This window comes from Petromyzon marinus, assembly GCF_048934315.1.
Source record: "Petromyzon marinus isolate PM22_M1 ecotype Great Lakes invasive population chromosome 67 unlocalized genomic scaffold, UKy_Petmar_22M1.pri1.0 chr67_unloc.6, whole genome shotgun sequence".
Taxonomy (NCBI): domain Eukaryota; kingdom Metazoa; phylum Chordata; class Hyperoartia; order Petromyzontiformes; family Petromyzontidae; genus Petromyzon; species Petromyzon marinus.
The window spans coordinates 1,315,770-1,336,982 of NW_027422596.1; the positions used below are offsets into that span (position 1 = coordinate 1,315,770).

Here is a 21,213-nt window from a genome sequence, read left to right on the forward strand (position 1 = left end):
CGCTGCACGGGAGCCTTGGGTCAGCGGTGAACCTGCCGCTCAACCTGTGAGAGAGCCCCCGCTCACTGGCTAGGCCTGTCTGACTAGGCCTGTCTGACTACTCTGTCTGACTAGGCCTGTCTGACTAGGCCGTGGGTCAGCGGTGAACCTGCCGCTCAACCTGTGAGAGAGCCCCCGCTCACTGGCTAGGCCTGTCTGTCTAGGCCTGTCTGACTAGGCCTGTCTGACTACTCTGTCTGACTAGGCCGTGGGTCAGCGGTGAACCTGCCACTCAACCTGTGAGAGAGCCCCCGCTCACTGGCTAGGCCTGTCTGACTAGGCCTGTCTGACTACTCTGTCTGACTACTCCGTCGCTTCGACTGTCGCTGCACGGGAGCCTTGGGTCAGCGGTGAACCTGCCGCTCAACCTGTGAGAGAGCCCCCACTCACTGGCTAGGCCTGTCTGACTAGGCCTGTCTGACTACTCTGTCTGACTAGGCCTGTCTGACTAGGCCGTGGGTCAGCGGTGAACCTGCCGCTCAACCTGTGAGAGAGCCCCCGCTCACTGGCTAGGCCTGTCTGACTAGGCCTGTCTGACTAGGCCTGTCTGACTACTGTCTGACTACTCTGTCTGACTACTCCGTCGCTTCGACTGTCGCTGCACGGGAGCCTTGGGTCAGCGGTGAACCTGCCGCTCAACCTGTGAGAGAGCCCCCACTCACTGGCTAGGCCTGTCTGACTAGGCCTGTCTGACTACTCTGTCTGACTAGGCCTGTCTGACTAGGCCGTGGGTCAGCGGTGAACCTGCCGCTCAACCTGTGAGAGAGCCCCCGCTCACTGGCTAGGCCTGTCTGACTAGGCCTGTCTGACTACTCTGTCTGACTAGGCCTGTCTGACTAGGCCGTGGGTCAGCGGTGAACCTGCGGCTCGTCCTGTGAGAGAGCCCCCACTCACTGGCTAGGCCTGTCTGACTAGGCCTGTCTGACTACTCTGTCTGACTACTCCGTCGCTTCGACTGTCGCTGCACGGGAGCCTTGGGTCAGCGGTGAACCTGCCGCTCAACCTGTGAGAGAGCCCCCACTCACTGGCTAGGCCTGTCTGTCTAGGCCTGTCTGACTAGGCCTGTCTGACTAGGCCTGTCTGTCTAGGCCTGTCTGACTACTCTGTCTGACTACTCCATCGCTTCGACTGTCGCTGCACGGGAGCCTTGGGTCAGCGGTGAACCTGCGGCTCGTCCTGTGAGAGAGCCCCCACTCACTGGCTAGGCCTGTCTGACTAGGCCTGTCTGACTACTCTGTCTGACTACTCCGTCGCTTCGACTGTCGCTGCACGGGAGCCTTGGGTCAGCGGTGAACCTGCCGCTCAACCTGTGAGAGAGTCCCCGCTCACTGGCTAGGCCTGTCTGACTAGGCCTGTCTGTCTAGGCCTGTCTGTCTACTCTGTCTACACTGGCTAGGCCTGTCTGACTAGGCCTGTCTGACTAGGCCTGTCTGACTACTCTGTCTGACTACTCCGTCGCTTCGACTGTCGCTGCACGGGAGCCTTGGGTCAGCGGTGAACCTGCCGCTCAACCTGTGAGAGAGCCCCCACTCACTGGCTAGGCCTGTCTGACTAGGCCTGTCTGTCTAGGCCTGTCTGACTACTCTGTCTGACTACTCCGTCGCTTCGACTGTCGCTGCACGGGAGCCTTGGGTCAGCGGTGAACCTGCCGCTCAACCTGTGAGAGAGCCCCCACTCACTGGCTAGGCCTGTCTGTCTAGGCCTGTCTGACTAGGCCTGTCTGACTAGGCCTGTCTGACTAGGCCTGTCTGACTAGGCCTGTCTGACTACTCTGTCTGACTACTCCGTCGCTTCGACTGTCGCTGCACGGGAGCCTTGGGTCAGCGGTGAACCTGCGGCTCGTCCTGTGAGAGAGCCCCCGCTCACTGGCTAGGCCTGTCTGACTAGGCCTGTCTGTCTACTCTGTCTACACTGGCTAGGCCTGTCTGACTAGGCCTGTCTGACTACTCTGTCTGACTACTCCATCGCTTCGACTGTCGCTGCACGGGAGCCTTGGGTCAGCGGTGAACCTGCCGCTCAACCTGTGAGAGAGCCCCCGCTCACTGGCTAGGCCTGTCTGACTAGGCCTGTCTGACTAGGCCTGTCTGTCTACTCTGTCTACACTGGCTAGGCCTGTCTGACTAGGCCTGTCTGACTAGGCCTGTCTGACTAGGCCTGTCTGACTACTCTGTCTGACTACTCTGTCTGACTACTCCATCGCTTCGACTGTCGCTGCACGGGAGCCTTGGGTCAGCGGTGAACCTGCGGCTCGTCCTGTGAGAGAGCCCCCGCTCACTGGCTAGGCCTGTCTGACTAGGCCTGTCTGTCTACTCTGTCTACACTGGCTAGGCCTGTCTGACTAGGCCTGTCTGACTACTCTGTCTGACTACTCCATCGCTTCGACTGTCGCTGCACGGGAGCCTTGGGTCAGCGGTGAACCTGCCGCTCAACCTGTGAGAGAGCCCCCGCTCACTGGCTAGGCCTGTCTGACTAGGCCTGTCTGACTAGGCCTGTCTGTCTACTCTGTCTACACTGGCTAGGCCTGTCTGACTAGGCCTGTCTGACTAGGCCTGTCTGACTAGGCCTGTCTGACTACTCTGTCTGACTACTCTGTCTGACTACTCCATCGCTTCGACTGTCGCTGCACGGGAGCCTTGGGTCAGCGGTGAACCTGCCGCTCAACCTGTGAGAGAGCCCCCACTCACTGGCTAGGCCTGTCTGTCTAGGCCTGTCTGTCTAGGCCTGTCTGACTACTCTGTCTGACTAGGCCTGTCTGACTAGGCCGTGGGTCAGCGGTGAACCTGCCGCTCAACCTGTGAGAGAGCCCCCGCTCACTGGCTAGGCCTGTCTGACTAGGCCTGTCTGACTACTCTGTCTGTCTACTCTGTCTACACTGGCTAGGCCTGTCTGACTAGGCCTGTCTGACTAGGCCTGTCTGACTACTCTGTCTGTCTACTCTGTCTACACTGGCTAGGCCTGTCTGACTAGGCCTGTCTGACTAGGCCTGTCTGACTACTCTGTCTGTCTACTCTGTCTACACTGGCTAGGCCTGTCTGACTAGGCCTGTCTGACTAAGCCGTGGGTCAGCGGTGAACCTGCCGCTCAACCTGTGAGAGAGCCCCCACTCACTGGCTAGGCCTGTCTGTCTAGGCCTGTCTGTCTAGGCCTGTCTGACTAGGCCTGTCTGACTACTCTGTCTGTCTACTCTGTCTACACTGGCTAGGCCTGTCTGTCTAGGCCTGTCTGTCTAGGCCTGTCTGTCTAGGCCTGTCTGACTACTGTCTGACTACTCTGTCGGACTACTCCGTCGCTTCGACTGTCGCTGCACGGGAGCCTTGGGTCAGCGGTGAACCTGCCGCTCAACCTGTGAGAGAGCCCCACTCACTGGCTAGGCCTGTCTGACTAGGCCTGTCTTACTAGGCCTGTCTGACTAGGCCTGTCTGACTACTCTGTCTGACTACTCTGTCTGACTGCTCTGTCTGACTAGGCCTGTCTGACTAGGCCTGTCTGACTACTCTGTCTGACTACTCTGTCTGACTAGGCCTGTCTGACTACTCTGTCTGACTAGGCCTGTCTGACTACTCTGTCTGACTACTCTGTCTGACTAGGCCTGTCTGACTAGGCCTGTCTGACTAGGCCGTGGGTCAGCGCTGAATCTGCCGCTCATCCTGTGAGAGAGCCTCCGCTCACTGGCTAGGCCTGTCTGACTAGGCCTGTCTGTCTACTCTGTCTACACTGGCTAGGCCTGTCTGACTAGGCCTGTCTGACTAGGCCTGTCTGACTACTCTGTCTGACTACTCTGTCTGACTACTCCGTCGCTTCGACTGTCGCTGCACGGGAGCCTTGGGTCAGCGGTGAACCTGCGGCTCATCCTGTGAGAGAGCCCCCACTCACTGGCTAGGCCTGTCTGTCTAGGCCTGTCTGACTAGGCCTGTCTGACTACTGTCTGACTACTGTCTGACTACTCTGTCTGACTACTCCGTCGCTTCGACTGTCGCTGCACGGGAGCCTTGGGTCAGCGGTGAACCTGCGGCTCAACCTGTGAGAGAGCCCCCGCTCACTGGCTAGGCCTGTCTGTCTAGGCCTGTCTGTCTAGGCCTGTCTGACTACTCTGTCTGACTAGGCCTGTCTGACTACTCTGTCTGACTACTCTGTCTGACTGCTCTGTCTGACTAGGCCTGTCTGACTAGGCCTGTCTGACTACTCTGTCTGACTACTCTGTCTGACTAGGCCTGTCTGACTACTCTGTCTGACTAGGCCTGTCTGACTACTCTGTCTGACTACTCTGTCTGACTAGGCCTGTCTGACTAGGCCTGTCTGACTAGGCCGTGGGTCAGCGCTGAATCTGCCGCTCATCCTGTGAGAGAGCCTCCGCTCACTGGCTAGGCCTGTCTGACTAGGCCTGTCTGTCTACTCTGTCTACACTGGCTAGGCCTGTCTGACTAGGCCTGTCTGACTAGGCCTGTCTGACTAGGCCTGTCTGACTACTCTGTCTGACTACTCCGTCGCTTCGACTGTCGCTGCACGGGAGCCTTGGGTCAGCGGTGAACCTGCGGCTCGTCCTGTGAGAGAGCCCCCGCTCACTGGCTAGGCCTGTCTGTCTAGGCCTGTCTGACTAGGCCTGTCTGACTAGGCCTGTCTGTCTAGGCCTGTCTGACTAGGCCTGTCTGACTAGGCCTGTCTGTCTAGGCCTGTCTGACTAGGCCTGTCTGACTAGGCCTGTCTGTCTAGGCCTGTCTGACTAGGCCTGTCTGACTAGGCCTGTCTGTCTAGGCCTGTCTGACTAGGCCTGTCTGACTACTCTGTCTGACTACTCTGTCTGACTAGGCCTGTCCGACTAGGCCTGTCTGACTAGGCCTGTCTGACTAGGCCGTGGGTCAGCGCTGAACCTGCGGCTCGTCCTGTGAGAGAGCCCCCGCTGACTGGCTAGGCCTGTCTGACTAGGCCTGTCTGACTAGGCCTGTCTGACTACTGTCTGACTAGGCCTGTCTGACTACTGTCTGACTACTGTCTGACTACTCCGTCGCTTCGACTGTCGCTGCACGGGAGCCTTGGGTCAGCGGTGAACCTGCGGCTCAACCTGTGAGAGAGCCCCCTCTCACTGGCTAGGCCTGTCTGTCTAGGCCTGTCTGTCTAGGCCTGTCTGACTAGGCCTGTCTGACTAGGCCTGTCTGACTACTCTGTCTGACTACTCCGTCGCTTCGACTGTCGCTGCACGGGAGCCTTGGGTCAGCGGTGAACCTGCGGCTCGTCCTGTGAGAGAGCCCCCTCTCACTGGCTAGGCCTGTCTGTCTAGGCCTGTCTGACTACTGTCTGACTACTCTGTCTACACTGACTAGGCCTGTCTGACTAGGCCTGTCTGACTAGGCCGTGGGTCAGCGGTGAACCTGCCGCTCGTCCTGTGAGAGAGCCCCCGCTCACTGGCTAGGCCTGTCTGACTAGGCCTGTCTGTCTGACTAGGCCTGTCTGACTACTCTGTCTGACTACTCTGTCTGACTAGGCCTGTCTGACTACTCTGTCTACACTGGCTAGGCCTGTCTGACTAGGCCTGTCTGACTGACTAGGCCTGTCTGACTACTCTGTCCACACTGGCTAGGCCTGTCTGACTAGGCCTGTCTGACTGACTAGGCCTGTCTGACTACGCCTGTCTGTCTAGGCCTGTCTGACTACACTGGCTACGCCTGTCTGACTGGCTAGGCCTGTCTGTCTAGGCCTGTCTGTTTAGGCCTGTCTGTCTAGGCCTGTCTGTCTGTCTAGGCCTGTCTGTCTAGGCCTGTCTGTCTAGGCCTGTCTGACTACTCTGTCTGACTAGGCCTGTCTGACTACTCTGTCTGACTAGGCCTGTCTGACTACGCTGTCTGACTAGATCTGTCTGACTACTCTGTCTGACTAGGCCTATCTGACTAGGCCTGTCTGACTAGGCCTGTCTGACTACTCTGACTGACTACTCTGTCTGACTAGGCCTGTCTGACTACTGTCTGACTACTCTGTCTGACTAGGCCTGTCTGTCTAGGCCTGTCTGACTACTCTGTCTGACTACTCTGTCTGACTAGGCCTGTCTGACTAGGCCTGTCTGACTAGGCCTGTCTGACTAGGCCTGTCTGACTACTGTCTGACTACTCTGTCTTACTAGGCCTGTCTGACTACTCTGTCTGACTACTCTGGCTGACTAGGCCTGTCTGACTAGGCCTGTCTGACTAGGCCTGTCTGACTACTGTCTGACTACTCTGTCTTACTAGGCCTGTCTGACTACTGTCTGACTACTCTGTCTGACTAGGCCTGTCTGACTAGGCCTGTCTGACTAGGCCTGTCTGACTACTCTGTCTGACTACTGTCTGACTACTCTGTCTGACTAGGCCTGTCTGACTGCACTCACTGACTGACTTCTCTGAGTGACTGCTCACCCACCCACACACTCACTCATCCACTCACTCACCCACACACTCACCCACTCACCCACCCACACACTCACTCATCCACTCACTCACCCACACACTCACCCACTCACCCACTCACTCACTCACCCACTCACTCACCCACCCACTCACTCACTCACCCACTCACTCACTCATTCACTCACTCACTCACTCACCCACCCACTCACCCACCCACTCACTCACCCACCCACTCACCCACCCACCCACTCACTCCCCCACCCACCCACTCACTCCCCCACCCACCCACTCACTCACCCACTCACACACTCACTCACCCACTCACACACTCGCTCACCCACTCACTCACCCACTCACTCACTCACTCACCCACTCACTCACTCACCCACCCACTCGCTCACTCACTCACCCACCCACTCACTCACCCACCCACTCACTCACCCACCCACCCACCCCTCCACTCACCCACTCACTCCCACCCACTCACTCACCCACTCCCCCACCCACCCATTCACTCACCCACTCACCCACTCACTCACTCACCCACTCACTCCCCCACCCACCCACTCACTCACTCACTCACCCACTCACTCACTCACCCACTCACTCACTCACTCATCCACTCACTCCCCCACCCACCCACCCACTCACTCACCCACTCACTCACCCACTCACCCACTCACTCACTCACCCACCCACTCCCCCACCCACCCACTCACTCACCCACTCACCCACTCACCCACTCACTCACCCACTCACTCACTCATCCACTCACTTATCCACTCACTCACCCACACACTCACCCACCCACTCACTCACTCACCCACTCACTCACTCACCCACCCACTCACTCACTCACTCACCCACCCACCCACTCACTCCCCCACCCACCCACTCACTCACCCACTCACCCACTCACTCACCCACTCACTCACTCACCCACTCACTCACCCACTCACCCACCCACTCACTCACCCACTCACTCACCCACTCACTCACTCACCACTCACCCACTCACTCACCCACCCACTCACTCACCCACCCACTCACTCCCACCCACTCACCCACCCACACACTCCCCCACCCACCCACCCACTCACCCACTCACCCACCCACTCACTCACCCACCCACTCACTCACCCACCCACCCACCCACTCACCCACCCACTCACTCACTCACCCGCCCACCCACCCACCTACTCACTCACCCACTCACCCACTCACTCACTCACCCACTCACTCACCCACCCACTCACTCACTCACCCACTCACTCACTCATTCACTCACTCACTCACTCACCCACCCACTCACCCACCCACTCACTCACCCACTCACCCACTCACTCACCCACTCACTCACTCACCCACTCACTCACCCACTCACCCACCCACTCACTCACCCACTCACTCACCCACTCACTCACTCACCACTCACCCACTCACTCACCCACCCACTCACTCACCCACCCACTCACTCCCACCCACTCACCCACCCACACACTCCCCCACCCACCCACCCACTCACCCACTCACCCACCCACTCACTCACCCACCCACTCACTCACCCACCCACCCACCCACTCACCCACCCACTCACTCACTCACCCGCCCACCCACCCACCTACTCACTCACCCACTCACCCACCCACCCACTCACCCACTCACTCACTCACCCACTCACCCACCCACCTACTCACTCACCCACTCACCCGCTCACTCACCCACTCACCCACTCACCCACCCACCCACTCCCTCACCCACCCACTCGCTCACTCACTCACCCACCCACTCACTCACCCACCCACCCACTCACCCACCCACTCACTCACTCACCCGCCCACCCACCCACTCACCCGCTCACTCACTCACCCACTCACTCACTCACTCACCCACTCACTCACTCACTCACCCACTCACTCACCCACTCACTCACTCACCCACCCACTCACTCACCCACCCACCCACTCACCCACTCACTCACCCACTCGCTCACTCACTCACCCACTCACTCACTCACCCACTCGCTCACTCACCCACTAACTCACCCACTCACCCACTCACTCACCCACCCACTCACCCACCCACTCACCCACTCACTCACCCACCCACTCACCCACCCACTCGCTCACTCACTCACTCACCCACTCACCCACTCACTCACCCACTCACTCACTCACTCACCCACTCACCCACCCTTCCACTCACCCCCCACTCACCCCACCCACCCTTCCACTCACTCCCCCCACCCTTCCACTCACTCACTCCCCCCACCCTTCCACTCACCCCACCCACCACCCCACGATCTCCAGGAACGGCAGCCTGGTGGAGAACTCCACTCGCTGGTTCTTGGTGGACTCGCCCCATGCCCTGGGCGACCTCCACCGGGTGCACCTAGCCTGGCACCGGCCACCCACCTGGACGGACCTCTGGGCCCAGCTGTACACCCTGGTGCCCTGGGAGAGCGGCTCAGGCGAGGAGGGAGGGCAGGCGGGCCGGGCCGGGCCTACCTACCTACATCCGCAGAGACTCATGGTGCGCAAAGTCCGGGTGAAGTCTGCGGAGACGCAGATCAGGTGGGTGGAGTGGTGGGTGGAGGGGTGGGTGGAGTGGTGGGTGGAGTGGAGTGGTGGGTGGGTGGGTGATTGGGTTGGTGATGGAGTGGGTGAGTGGGTGAGTGGGTGGGTGAGTGAGTGGGTGGGTGGGTGAGTGGGTGAGTGAGTTACTGAGTGGGTGGGTGAGTGAGTGGGTGACTGAGTGGGTGACTGAATGGGTGGGTGACTGACTGGGTGAATGACTGAGTGAGTTACTGACTGAGTGGGTGGGTGACTGACTGAGTGACTGACTGAATGACTGAGTGGGTGGGTGAGTGAGTGGGTGGGTGAGTGAGTGGGTGGGTGGGTGAGTGGGTGAGTGAGTGAGTTACTGAGTGGGTGGGTGAGTGAGTGAGTGAGTTACTGAGTGGGTGGGTGAGTGAGTGGGTGACTGAGTGGGTGACTGAATGGGTGGGTGACTGACTGGGTGAATGACTGAGTGAGTTACTGACTGAGTGGGTGGGTGACTGACTGAGTGACTGACTGAATGACTGAGTGGGTGGGTGACTGACTGAGTGACTGACTGAATGACTGAGTGGGTGGGTGAGTGAGTGGGTGACTGATTGAGTGGGTGACTGAGTGAGTGAGTGACTGGGTGGGTGGGTGAGTGAGTGGGTGACTGAGTGGGTGACTGAATGGGTGGGTGACTGACTGGGTGACTGACTGAGTGAGTTACTGACTGAGTGGGTGGGTGACTGACTGAGTGACTGACTGAATGACTGAGTGGGTGAGTGAGTGGGTGACTGACTGAGTGGGTGGGTGAGTAAGTGGGTGACTGAGTGGGTGACTGAGTGGGTGAGTGACTGACTGAGTGGGTGCGTGGGTGGGTGACTGACTGAGTGACTGACTGAGTGAGTGGGTGACTGAATGGGTGACTGGATGGGTGACTGGGTGGGTGACGTGAGTGAGTGAGTGACTGAGTGAGTGACTGAGTGAGTGGGTGACTGAGTGAGTGACTGACTAAGTGAGTGACTGTCTAACTGAGTGACTGACTGAGTGGGTGACTGAGTGAGTGACTGACTGAGTGACTGTCTAACTGAGTGACTGAGTGACTGACTGAGTGAGTGACTGTTTAACTGAGTGACTGACTGAGTGACTGAGTGACTGAGTGAATGACTGTTTAACTGAGTGACTGACTGAGTGACTGACTGAGTGACTGACTGAGTGAGTGACTGACTGAGTGACTGACTGAGTGACTGACTGACGGAGTGACTGAGTAACTGACTGAGTGACTGACTGACTGACTGACTGCCTGAGTGACTAAGTGAGTGAATAAGTGAGTGACTGAGTGAGTGACTGACTGAGTGAGTGACTGAGTAACTGAGTGAGTGACTACCTGAGTGAGTAACTGAGTGACTGAGTGAGTAACTGAGTGACTGAGTGACTGAGTGACTAACTGAATGACTAACTGACTGAGTGAGTGACTGACTGAGTGACTGACTGAGTGACTGACTGTCTAACTAAATGACTGAGTGAGTAGCTGAGTGAGTGAGTGACTGTAACTGAGTAACTGAGTGACTGAGTTAGTGACTGTCTAACTGAGTGACTGACTGAGTGAGTGTCTAACTGAGTGACTGACTGAGTGACTGACTGAGTGACTGACTGACGGAGTGAGTAAGTGAGTGACTGACTGACTGAGTGACTGTCTGGCTGAGTGACTGACTGACTGACTGGGTGAGTGACTGACTGAGTGACTGAGTGACTGAATGACTGAGTGACTGACTGGATGACTGAGTGGCTGACTGACTGACTGTCTAACTGACCGAGTGACTGTCTGATTGAGTGAGTGACTGAGTGACTGACTGACTGAGTGACTAACTGACTGGTCTAACTGAGTGACTAACTGACTGACTGTCTAACTGAGTGACTGGGTGACTGTCTAACTGAGTGACTGGGTGACTGACTAACTGACTGTCTGAGTGACTGAGTGACTAACTGAGTGACTGGGTGACTGACTGGGTGACTGAGTGAGTGACTGGGTGACTAACTAACTGAGTGACTGGGTGACTGAGTGACTGTCTAATTGAGTGACTGACTGAGTGACTGTCTGACTGAGTGACTGACTGAGTGACTGTCTGACTGAGTGACTGACTGAGTGACTGTCTGACTGAGTGAGTGACAGTGACTGAGTGAGTGACTGTGTGAGTGACTGAGTGACTGAGTGAGTGAGTGACTGACTGAGTGACTGTCTAACTGAGTGACTGACTGACTGACTGACTGGGTGACTGTCTAACTGAGTGAGTAACTGACTGTCTAACTGAATGACTGAGTGACTGACTGACCGAGTGACTGGGTGACTGGGTGACTGACTGAGTGACTGAGTGACTGTCTAACTGAGTGACTGGGTTACTGACTAACTGACTGTCTGAGTGACTGAGTGACTAACTAACTGACTGACTGAGTGACTGACTGAGTGACTGACTGAGTGACTGACTGAGTGACTGACTGAGTGGCTAACTGAGTGACTAACTGAGTGACTAACTAACTGACTGACTGGGTGACTGACCGACTGAGTGACTGACTGAGTGACTGTCTAACTGAGTGACTGGGTGACTGACTAACTGACTGTCTGAGTGACTGAATGACTAACTGACTGAGTGACTGGGTGACTGACTGAGTGACTGAGTGACTGTCTAACTGAGTGACTAACTGAGTGACTAACTGAGTGACTGACTGAGTGACTGAGTGACTGTCTAACTGAGTGACTGGGTGACTGACTAACTGACTGTCTGAGTGACTGAATGACTAACTGAGTGACTGGGTGACTGACTGAGTGACTGAGTGACTGTCTAACTGAGTGACTAACTGAGTGACTAACTGAGTGACTGACTGAGTGACTGAGTGACTGTCTAACTGAGTGACTGGGTGACTGACTAACTGACTGTCTGAGTGACTGAGTGACTAACTGAGTGACTGTCTGAGTGACTGTCTGAGTGACTGTCTGAGTGACTGTCTGAGTGACTGTCTGAGTGACTGTCTGAGTGACTGTCTGAGTGACTAACTGAGTGACTAACTGAGTGACTGACTAACTGACTGAGTGAGTGACTGACTGTGTGTACCCCCAGGTACGCGTTCTGTACCCGTGACTACCTGCACGTGGAGCTGCGTCCTGAGGCCGAGGTGACTCTCCACGCCTGCCCTGAAGGATGGGTACACAAGAGAGACGTCCTCAGGTACCTCCTCCAGTACCTCGAGAACCTCCAGTAGTACCACTAGAACCTCCAGTACCACTAGAACCTCCAGTACCTCCTCCAGTACCTCGAGAACCTCCAGTAGTACCTCTAGAACCTCCAGCAGTACTAGTACCTCCTCCAGTACCTCTAGAACCTCCAGTAGTACCACTAGAACCTCCAGCACCACTAGAACCTCCAGTACCCCCTCCAGTACCTCTAGAACCTCCAGTAGTACCACTAGAACCTCCAGCACCACTAGAACCTCCAGTACCTCCTCCAGTACCTCTAGAACCTCCAGTAGTACCACTAGAACCTCCAGCACCACTAGAACCTCCAGTACCTCCTCCAGTACCTCTAGAACCTCCAGTAGTACCACTAGAACCTCCAGTAGTACCACTAGAACCTCCAGCAGTACCTCTAGAACCTCCAGTACCTCGAGAACCTCCAGCACCACTAGAACCTCCAGTACCTCTAGAACCTCCAGTACCTCGAGAACCTCCAGTAGTACCTCTAGAACCTCCAGTACCTCGAGAACCTCCAGTAGTACCTCTAGAACCTCCAGTACCTCGAGAACCTCCAGTAGTACCACTAGAACCTCCAGCAGTACCACTAGAACCTCCAGCAGTACCACTAGAACCTCCAGTACCACTAGAACCTCCAGCACCACTAGAACCTCCAGTACCTCTAGAACCTCCAGCAGTACCACTAGAACCTCCAGCACCACTAGAACCTCCAGTACCTCTAGAACCTCCAGCAGTACCACTAGAACCTCCAGCAGTACCACTAGAACCTCCAGCAGTACCACTAGAACCTCCAGCAGTACCACTAGAACCTCCAGTACCTCTAGATCCTCCAGCAGTACCACTAGAACCTCCAGTACCTCTAGAACCTCCAGCAGTACCTCTAGAACCTCCAGCAGTACTAGTACCTCCAGTACCTCTAGAACCTGCAGTACCTCTAGAACCTCCAGGAGTACCACTAGAATCTCCAGCAGTACCACTAGAACCTCCAGCAGTACCACTAGAACCTCCAGCACCACTAGAACCTCTAGCACCACTAGAACCTCCAGTACCTCTAGAACCTCCAGCAGTACCACTAGAACCTCCAGCAGTACCACTAGAACCTCCAGCAGTACCACTAGAACCTCCAGCAGTACCACTAGAACCTCCAGTACCTCTAGATCCTCCAGCAGTACCACTAGAACCTCCAGTACCTCTAGAACCTCCAGCAGTACCTTTAGAACCTCCAGCAGTACTAGTACTTCCAGTACCTCTAGAACCTGCAGTACCTCTAGAACCTCCAGGAGTACCACTAGAACCTCCAGCAGTACCACTAGAACCTCCAGCAGTACCACTAGAACCTCCAGCACTACTAGAACCTCCAGCACCACTAGAACCTCCAGTACCTCTAGAATCTCCAGTACCTCTAGAACCTCCAGTACCACTAGAACTTCCAGTATCACTAGAACCTCCAGCATTACCTCTAGAACCTCCAGCACTAGAACCTCCAGTACCTCTAAACTTCTAGTACCACTAGAACCTCCAGCGGTACCTCTAGAACCTCCAGCAGTACCTCTAGAACATCCAGCAGTACCACTAGAACCTCCGGTACCTCTAGCACCTCCAGTACCTCTAGAACTTCCAGTGGTACCTCTAGAACCTCCAGTACAACTAGAACCTCCAATACCACTAGAACCTCCAGCAGTACCACTAGAACCTCCAGTACCACTAGAACCTCCAGTACCTCTAGAACCTCCAGTAGTACCACTAGAACCTCCAGCATCACTAGAACCTCCAGTACCACTAGAACCTCCAGTACCACTAGAACCTCCAGCAGTACCACTAGAACGTCCAGTACCACTAGAACCTCCAGTACCTCTAGAACCTCCAGCTGTACCACTAGAACCTCCAGTACCACTAGAACGTCCAGTACCACTAGAACCTCCAGTAGTACCACTAGAACCTCCAGCAATACCTCTAGAACCTCCAGTACCACTAGAACCTCCAACAGTACCACTAGAACCTCCAGCGGTACCTCTACAACCTCCAGTACCTCTAGAACCTCCAGTACCACAATAACTTCCAGTACCACTAGAACCTCCAGCAGTACGTCTAGAACCTCCAGCACTAGAACCTCCAGTACCTCTAGAACTTCTAGTACCACTAGAACCTCCAGCAGTACCACTAGAACCTCCGGTACCTCTAGCACCTCCAGTACCTCTAGAACTTCCAGTGGTACCTCTAGAACCTCCAGTACAACTAGAACCTCCAATACCACTAGAACCTCCAGCAGTACCACTAGAACCTCCAGTACCACTAGAACCTCCAGTACCTCTAGAACCTCCAGTAGTACCACTAGAACCTCCAGCATCACTAGAACCTCCAGTACCACTAGAACCTCCAGTACCACTAGAACCTCCAGCAGTACCACTAGAACGTCCAGTACCACTAGAACCTCCAGTACCTCTAGAACCTCCAGCTGTACCACTAGAACCTCCAGTACCACTAGAACGTCCAGTACCACTAGAACCTCCAGTAGTACCACTAGAACCTCCAGCAATACCTCTAGAACCTCCAGTACCACTAGAACCTCCAACAGTACCACTAGAACCTCCAGCGGTACCTCTACAACCTCCAGTACCTCTAGAACCTCCAGTACCACAATAACTTCCAGTACCACTAGAACCTCCAGCAGTACCTCTAGAACCTCCAGCACTAGAACCTCCAGTACCTCTAGAACTTCTAGTACCACTAGAACCTCCAGCAGTACCACTAGAACCTCCGGTACCTCTAGAACCTCCAGTACCTCTAGAACTTCCAGTGGTACCTCTAGAACCTCCAGTACCACTAGAACCTCCAGTACCTCTAGAACCTCCAGTACCTCTAGAACCTCCACTAGAACCTCCAGCACAACTAGAACCTCCAGTTGTACCACTAGAACCTCCAGCACCTCTAGAACCTCCAGTAGTACCACTAGAACCTCCAGCAGTACCACTAGAACCTCCAGCAGTACCACTAGAACCTCCAGCAGTACCTCTAGAACCTCCAGTACCTCTAGAACCTCCAGTACCTCTAGAACCTCCAGCAGTAGTAGTGGTATCACCACCACCACCATCACCACCACCATCATCACCACCACCACCACCATCATCACCACCACCACCACCATCATCACCACCATCACCACCATCATCACCACCACCATCATCACCACCATCACCACCACCACCACCACTATCACCACCACCATCACCATCACCACCATCATCACCACCATCACCACCACCACCACCACTATCACCACCACCATCACCATCACCACCACTATCACCACCACCATCACCACCACCATCACCACCACCACCATCATCACCACCACCACCATCATCACCACCATCACCATCATCACCACCACCACCACCACCATCACCACTACCACCACCATCACCACTACCACCACCACTATCACCACCATCACCACCACCATCACCACCACCACCATCACCACCACCATCACCACCATCATCACCACCACCATCACCACCACCATCACCACCACCATCATCACCATCACCACCATCACCACCACCATCACCATCACCACCACCACCATCACCACCACCATCACCACCATCACCACAATTGGTGTCTTTCTTTCTCTGCAGGATGAGGAGGTTGAGGAAGAGATGAAGATTTAGAGTGGAGCAGCGATGGTGGTGGTGATGGTGGTGGTGGTGATGATGGTGGTGATGGTGGTGGTGATGGTGATGGTGGTGATGGTGATGTTAGTAATGGTGATGTTAGTGATGGTGATGTTAGTGATGGTGATGTTAGTGATGGTGTTGTTAGTGATGGTGATGTTAGTGAGGTTGTAGTGATGTTGGTGATGATGTTAGTGATGGTAGTCATGTTAGTGATGATGATGTTAGTGATGTTGTAGTGATGGTGTTAGTGATGATGTTAGTGATGGTGATAGTGATGGTGATAGTGATGTTGTAGTGATGTTAGTGTTGTAGTGATAATGTTAGTGATGTTAGTGATGGTGATGTAGTGATGATGTTAGTGATGATGTTGTAGTGATGTTAGTGATGTTTTAACAATGATGTTAGTGATGTTAGTGATGATGATGTTAGTGATGTTGTAGTGATGGTGTTAGTGATGATGTTAGTGATGATGTTGGTGATGGTGATGTTAGTGATGATGTTAGTGATGTTGATGTTAGTGATGATGATGTTAGTGATGTTGATGTTAGTGATGATGATGTTAGTGATGTTGATGTTAGTGATGATGATGTTAGTGATAGTGATGTTAGTGATGATGATGTTAGTGATGATGATGTTAGTGATAGTGATGTTAGTGATGATGTTAGTGATGGTGATGTTAGTGATGATGATGTTAGTGATGGTGATAGTGATGTTAGTGATAGTGATGTTAGTGATGATGATGTTAGTGATAGTGATGTTAGTGATGATGTTAGTGATAGTGATGTTAGTAATGTTGGTGATGGTGATAGTGATGTTAGTGATAGTGATGATAGTGATGTTAGTGATGTCAGGACGATCTCAACACATCACACCACACACACCAACCACACCACACACATCACACCACACACACCACACCACACACACCACACACAACACACCACACACACCACACACACACATCACACCACACACATCACACCACACCACACCACACACCACACACATCACATCACACCACACATCACACCACACACACCACACCAATCACACCATACGCATCACACCACCCGCATCACACCACACACATCACACACCACGCATCACACCACACACACCACACACACCACACACACCACACACATCACACCACACACATCACACACCACGCATCACACCACACACACCACACACACACCACACACACAACACACATCACACCACACACACACCACACACACCACACACACCACACACACACCACACACACCACACACACCACACACACCACACACACCACACACCACACATCACGCATCACACCACACACACCACACACACCACACACATCACACCACACACACCACACCAATCACACCACACACCACACACACCACACACACACCACACACACACCACACACACCACACACACCACACACACCACACACACATCACACACACCACACATCACGCATCACGCATCACACCACACACACCACACACACCACACACACACCACACACACCACACACATCACACCACACACATCACACAACACACATCACACCACACACACACCACACACACCACACACACCACACACACCACACACACATCACACACACCACACACACCACACATCACGCATCACACCACACACACCACACATCACGCATCACACCACACACACCACACACACCACACACATCACACCACACACACCACACCAATCACACCACACACCACACACACCACACACATCACACCACACACACCACACCAATCACACCATACGCATCACACCACACACACCACACACACCACATCACACCACACCACACACACCACACACACCACACACACCACATCACACCACACCACACACACATCACACCACACACACCACACACACCACACACACCACACACACCACATCACACCACACCACACACACCACACACACACACACCACACCACACCACACACACCACATCACACCACACACACCACACACACCACACACACCACACACACACACACACCACACACACATCACACCACACACACCACACACACCACACATCACACCACACATCACACCACACATCACACCACACATCACACCACACCACACATCACACCACACATCACACCACACATCACACCACACCACACACACCACACACATCACACATCACACCACACACACCACATACACACACATCACACCACACACACCACACACACCACACACACACCACACACACACCACACATCACACCACACACACCACACATCACACCACACACAACACACACCACACACACACACCACACACAACACACACACCACACACACCACATACACCACACACACCACATACACCACACACACCACACACACCACACACCACACACACACCACACACACCACACACACCACATACACCAGACACATCACACCACATACACCACACACACCACACACACCACACACCACACACACACCACACACACCACACACACCACATACACCACACACATCACACCACACCAACCACACCACACATCACCCAGCCCCTAAACCGAAATCCATGTTACCAAGCTCAGATAAGCGAATGGCTTTGATCGATTTACATTGAAACAGGCGCAGCAGCTGTAGTAGCAGCAGCTGTAACAGCTCTTACAGCTGCTACTACTACAGCTGTTACAGCTGTAGTAGTAGCAGCTGTAAGAGCTGTAACAGCTACAACAGCTGCTGCTACTACTACAGCTGTAACAGCTACTACAGCTGTAGTAGTAGCAGCAGCTGTAACAGCTCTTACAGCTGCTACTACTACAGCTGTTACAGCTGTAGTAGTAGCAGCTGTAAGAGCTGTAACAGCTACTACAGCTGCTGCTACTACTACATCTGTAACAGCTACTACAGCTGTAGTAGTAGCAGCAGCTGTAACAGCTCTTACAGCTGCTACTACTACAGCTGTTACAGCTGTAGTAGTAGCAGCTGTAAGAGCTGTAACAGCTACTACAGCTGCTGCTACTACTACATCTGTAACAGCTACTACAGCTGTAGTAGTAGCAGCAGCTGTAACAGCTCTTACAGCTGCTACTACTAGAGCTGTTACAGCTGTAGTAGTAGCAGCTGTAAGAGCTGTAACAGCTACTACAGCTGCTGCTACTACTACAGCTGTAACAGCTACTACAGCTGTAGTAGTAGCAGCAGCTGTAACAGCTCTTACAGCTGCTACTACTACAGCTGTTACAGCTGTAGTAGTAGCAGCTGTAAGAGCTGTAACAGCTACTACAGCTGCTGCTACTACTACATCTGTAATAGCTACTACAGCTGTAGTAGTAGCAGCAGCTGTAACAGCTCTTACAGCTGCTACTACTACAGCTGTTACAGCTGTAGTAGTAGCAGCTGTAAGAGCTGTAACAGCTACTACAGCTGCTGCTACTACTACAGCTGTAACAGCTACTACAGCTGTAGTAGTAGCAGCAGCTGTAACAGCTACTACAGCTGCTACTACTACAGCTGTTACAGCTGTAGTAGTAGCAGCTGTAAGAGCTGTAACAGCTACTACAGCTGCTGCTACTACTACATCTGTAATAGCTACTACCGCTGTAGTAGTAGCAGCAGCTGTAACAGCTACTACAGCTGCTACTACTACAGCTGTTACAGCTGTAGTAGTAGCAGCTGTAAGAGCTGTAACAGCTACTACAGCTGCTGCTACTACTACAGCTGTAACAGCTACTACAGCTGTAGTAGTAGCAGCAGCTGTAACAGCTCTTACAGCTGCTACTACTACAGCTGTTACAGCTGTAGTAGTAGCAGCTGTAAGAGCTGTAACAGCTACTACAGCTGCTGCTACTACTACAGCTGTAACAGCTACTACAGCTGTAGTAGTAGCAGCAGCTGTAACAGCTCTTACAGCTGCTACTACTACAGCTGTTACAGCTGTAGTAGTAGCAGCTGTAAGAGCTGTAACAGCTACTACAGCTGCTGCTACTACTACAGCTGTAACAGCTACTACAGCTGTAGTAGTAGCAGCAGCTGTAACAGCTACTACAGCTGTAGTAGTAGCAGCAGCTGTAACAGCTCTTACAGCTGCTACTACTACAGCTGTTACAGCTGTAGTAGAAGCAGCTGTAAGAGCTGTAACAGCTACTACAGCTGCTGCTACTACTACATCTGTAACAGCTACTACAGCTGTAGTAGTAGCAGCAGCTGTAACAGCTCTTACAGCTGCTACTACTACAGCTGTTACAGCTGTAGTAGTAACAGCTGTAAGAGCTGTAACAGCTACTACAGCTGCTGCTACTACTACATCTGTAACAGCTACTACAGCTGTAGTAGTAGCAGCAGCTGTAACAGCTCTTACAGCTGCTACTACTACAGCTGTTACAGCTGTAGTAGTAGCAGCTGTAAGAGCTGTAACAGCTACTACAGCTGCTGCTACTACTACATCTGTAATAGCTACTACAGCTGTAGTAGTAGCAGCAGCTGTAACAGCTCTTACAGCTGCTACTACTACAGCTGTAACAGCTACTACAGCTGTAGTAGTAGCAGCAGCTGTAACAGCTGTAGCGGCTGTTACAGCTGTAGCAGCAGCAACAGCTGTAATAGCTACTACAGCTGCTGCTACACCTGTAATAGCTACTACAGCTGCTGCTACAGCTGTAATAGCAGCTGTAGCAGCTGTTACAGCTGTTGCTGATGCTACTACAGCAGCTACTACAGCTGTAGTAGCTGCTGCTACAGCTGTAGTAGCTGTAGTAGTTACTACAGCTGCTACAGCTGCTGCTACAGCTGTAGTAGCTGTAGTAGTTACTACAGCTGCTGCTACAGCTGTAATAGCAGCTGTAGTAGCTATTACAGCTGTTGCTGCTGCTACTACAGCAGCTACTACAGCAGCTACAACAGCTGTAGTAGTTACTACAGCTGTAGTAGCTGCTGCTGCTACAGCTGCAAAGTCATCGGTATGAAAGTTAACTTTATTAATGTAATATTGTGTATGCCCCCTCTTTAATGAAACGTTCTAGAGGGGGGTTATTTATGAGAATTAAAAGAAAAATAACCCCAGAACAACCCCTTAGACGTGTCTCTCTGTGTCTCTCTGTGTCTCTCTATGTCTCTCTATGTGTCTCTCTGTCTCTATGTGTCTCTCTGTCTCTCTGTCTCTATGTGTCTCTATGTGTCTCTATGTGTCTCTCTGTGTCTCTCTCTATGTGTCTCTGTCACTCTGTCTCTATGTCTCTCTGCGTCTCTCTGTGTCTCTCTGTGTGTCTCTCTATGTGTCTCTGTCTCTCTCTGTCTCTCTGTCTCTCTGTGTCT

The 21,213-nt window shown here is 53.5% G+C and overlaps 1 protein-coding gene across 3 annotated transcripts in view; it reads left to right on the plus strand.

The window, feature by feature from the left end:
* The window catches only part of LOC116937820 (endothelial lipase-like), a 38,965-nt gene extending 22,411 nt beyond the window's left edge, over positions 1–16,554 (plus strand). For all 3 annotated transcript variants that reach the window (XM_076058071.1, XM_076058070.1, XM_076058069.1), the window contains exons 5-7: positions 8,723–8,986; positions 12,070–12,177; positions 15,842–16,554. In XM_076058071.1, the coding sequence (XP_075914186.1) occupies positions 8,723–8,986; positions 12,070–12,177; positions 15,842–15,866 (397 nt within the window). In that variant the 3' untranslated portion in view covers positions 15,867–16,554. The remainder of the gene's footprint in view (positions 1–8,722; positions 8,987–12,069; positions 12,178–15,841) is intronic.
* Positions 16,555–21,213: the final 4,659 nt, after the last annotated feature.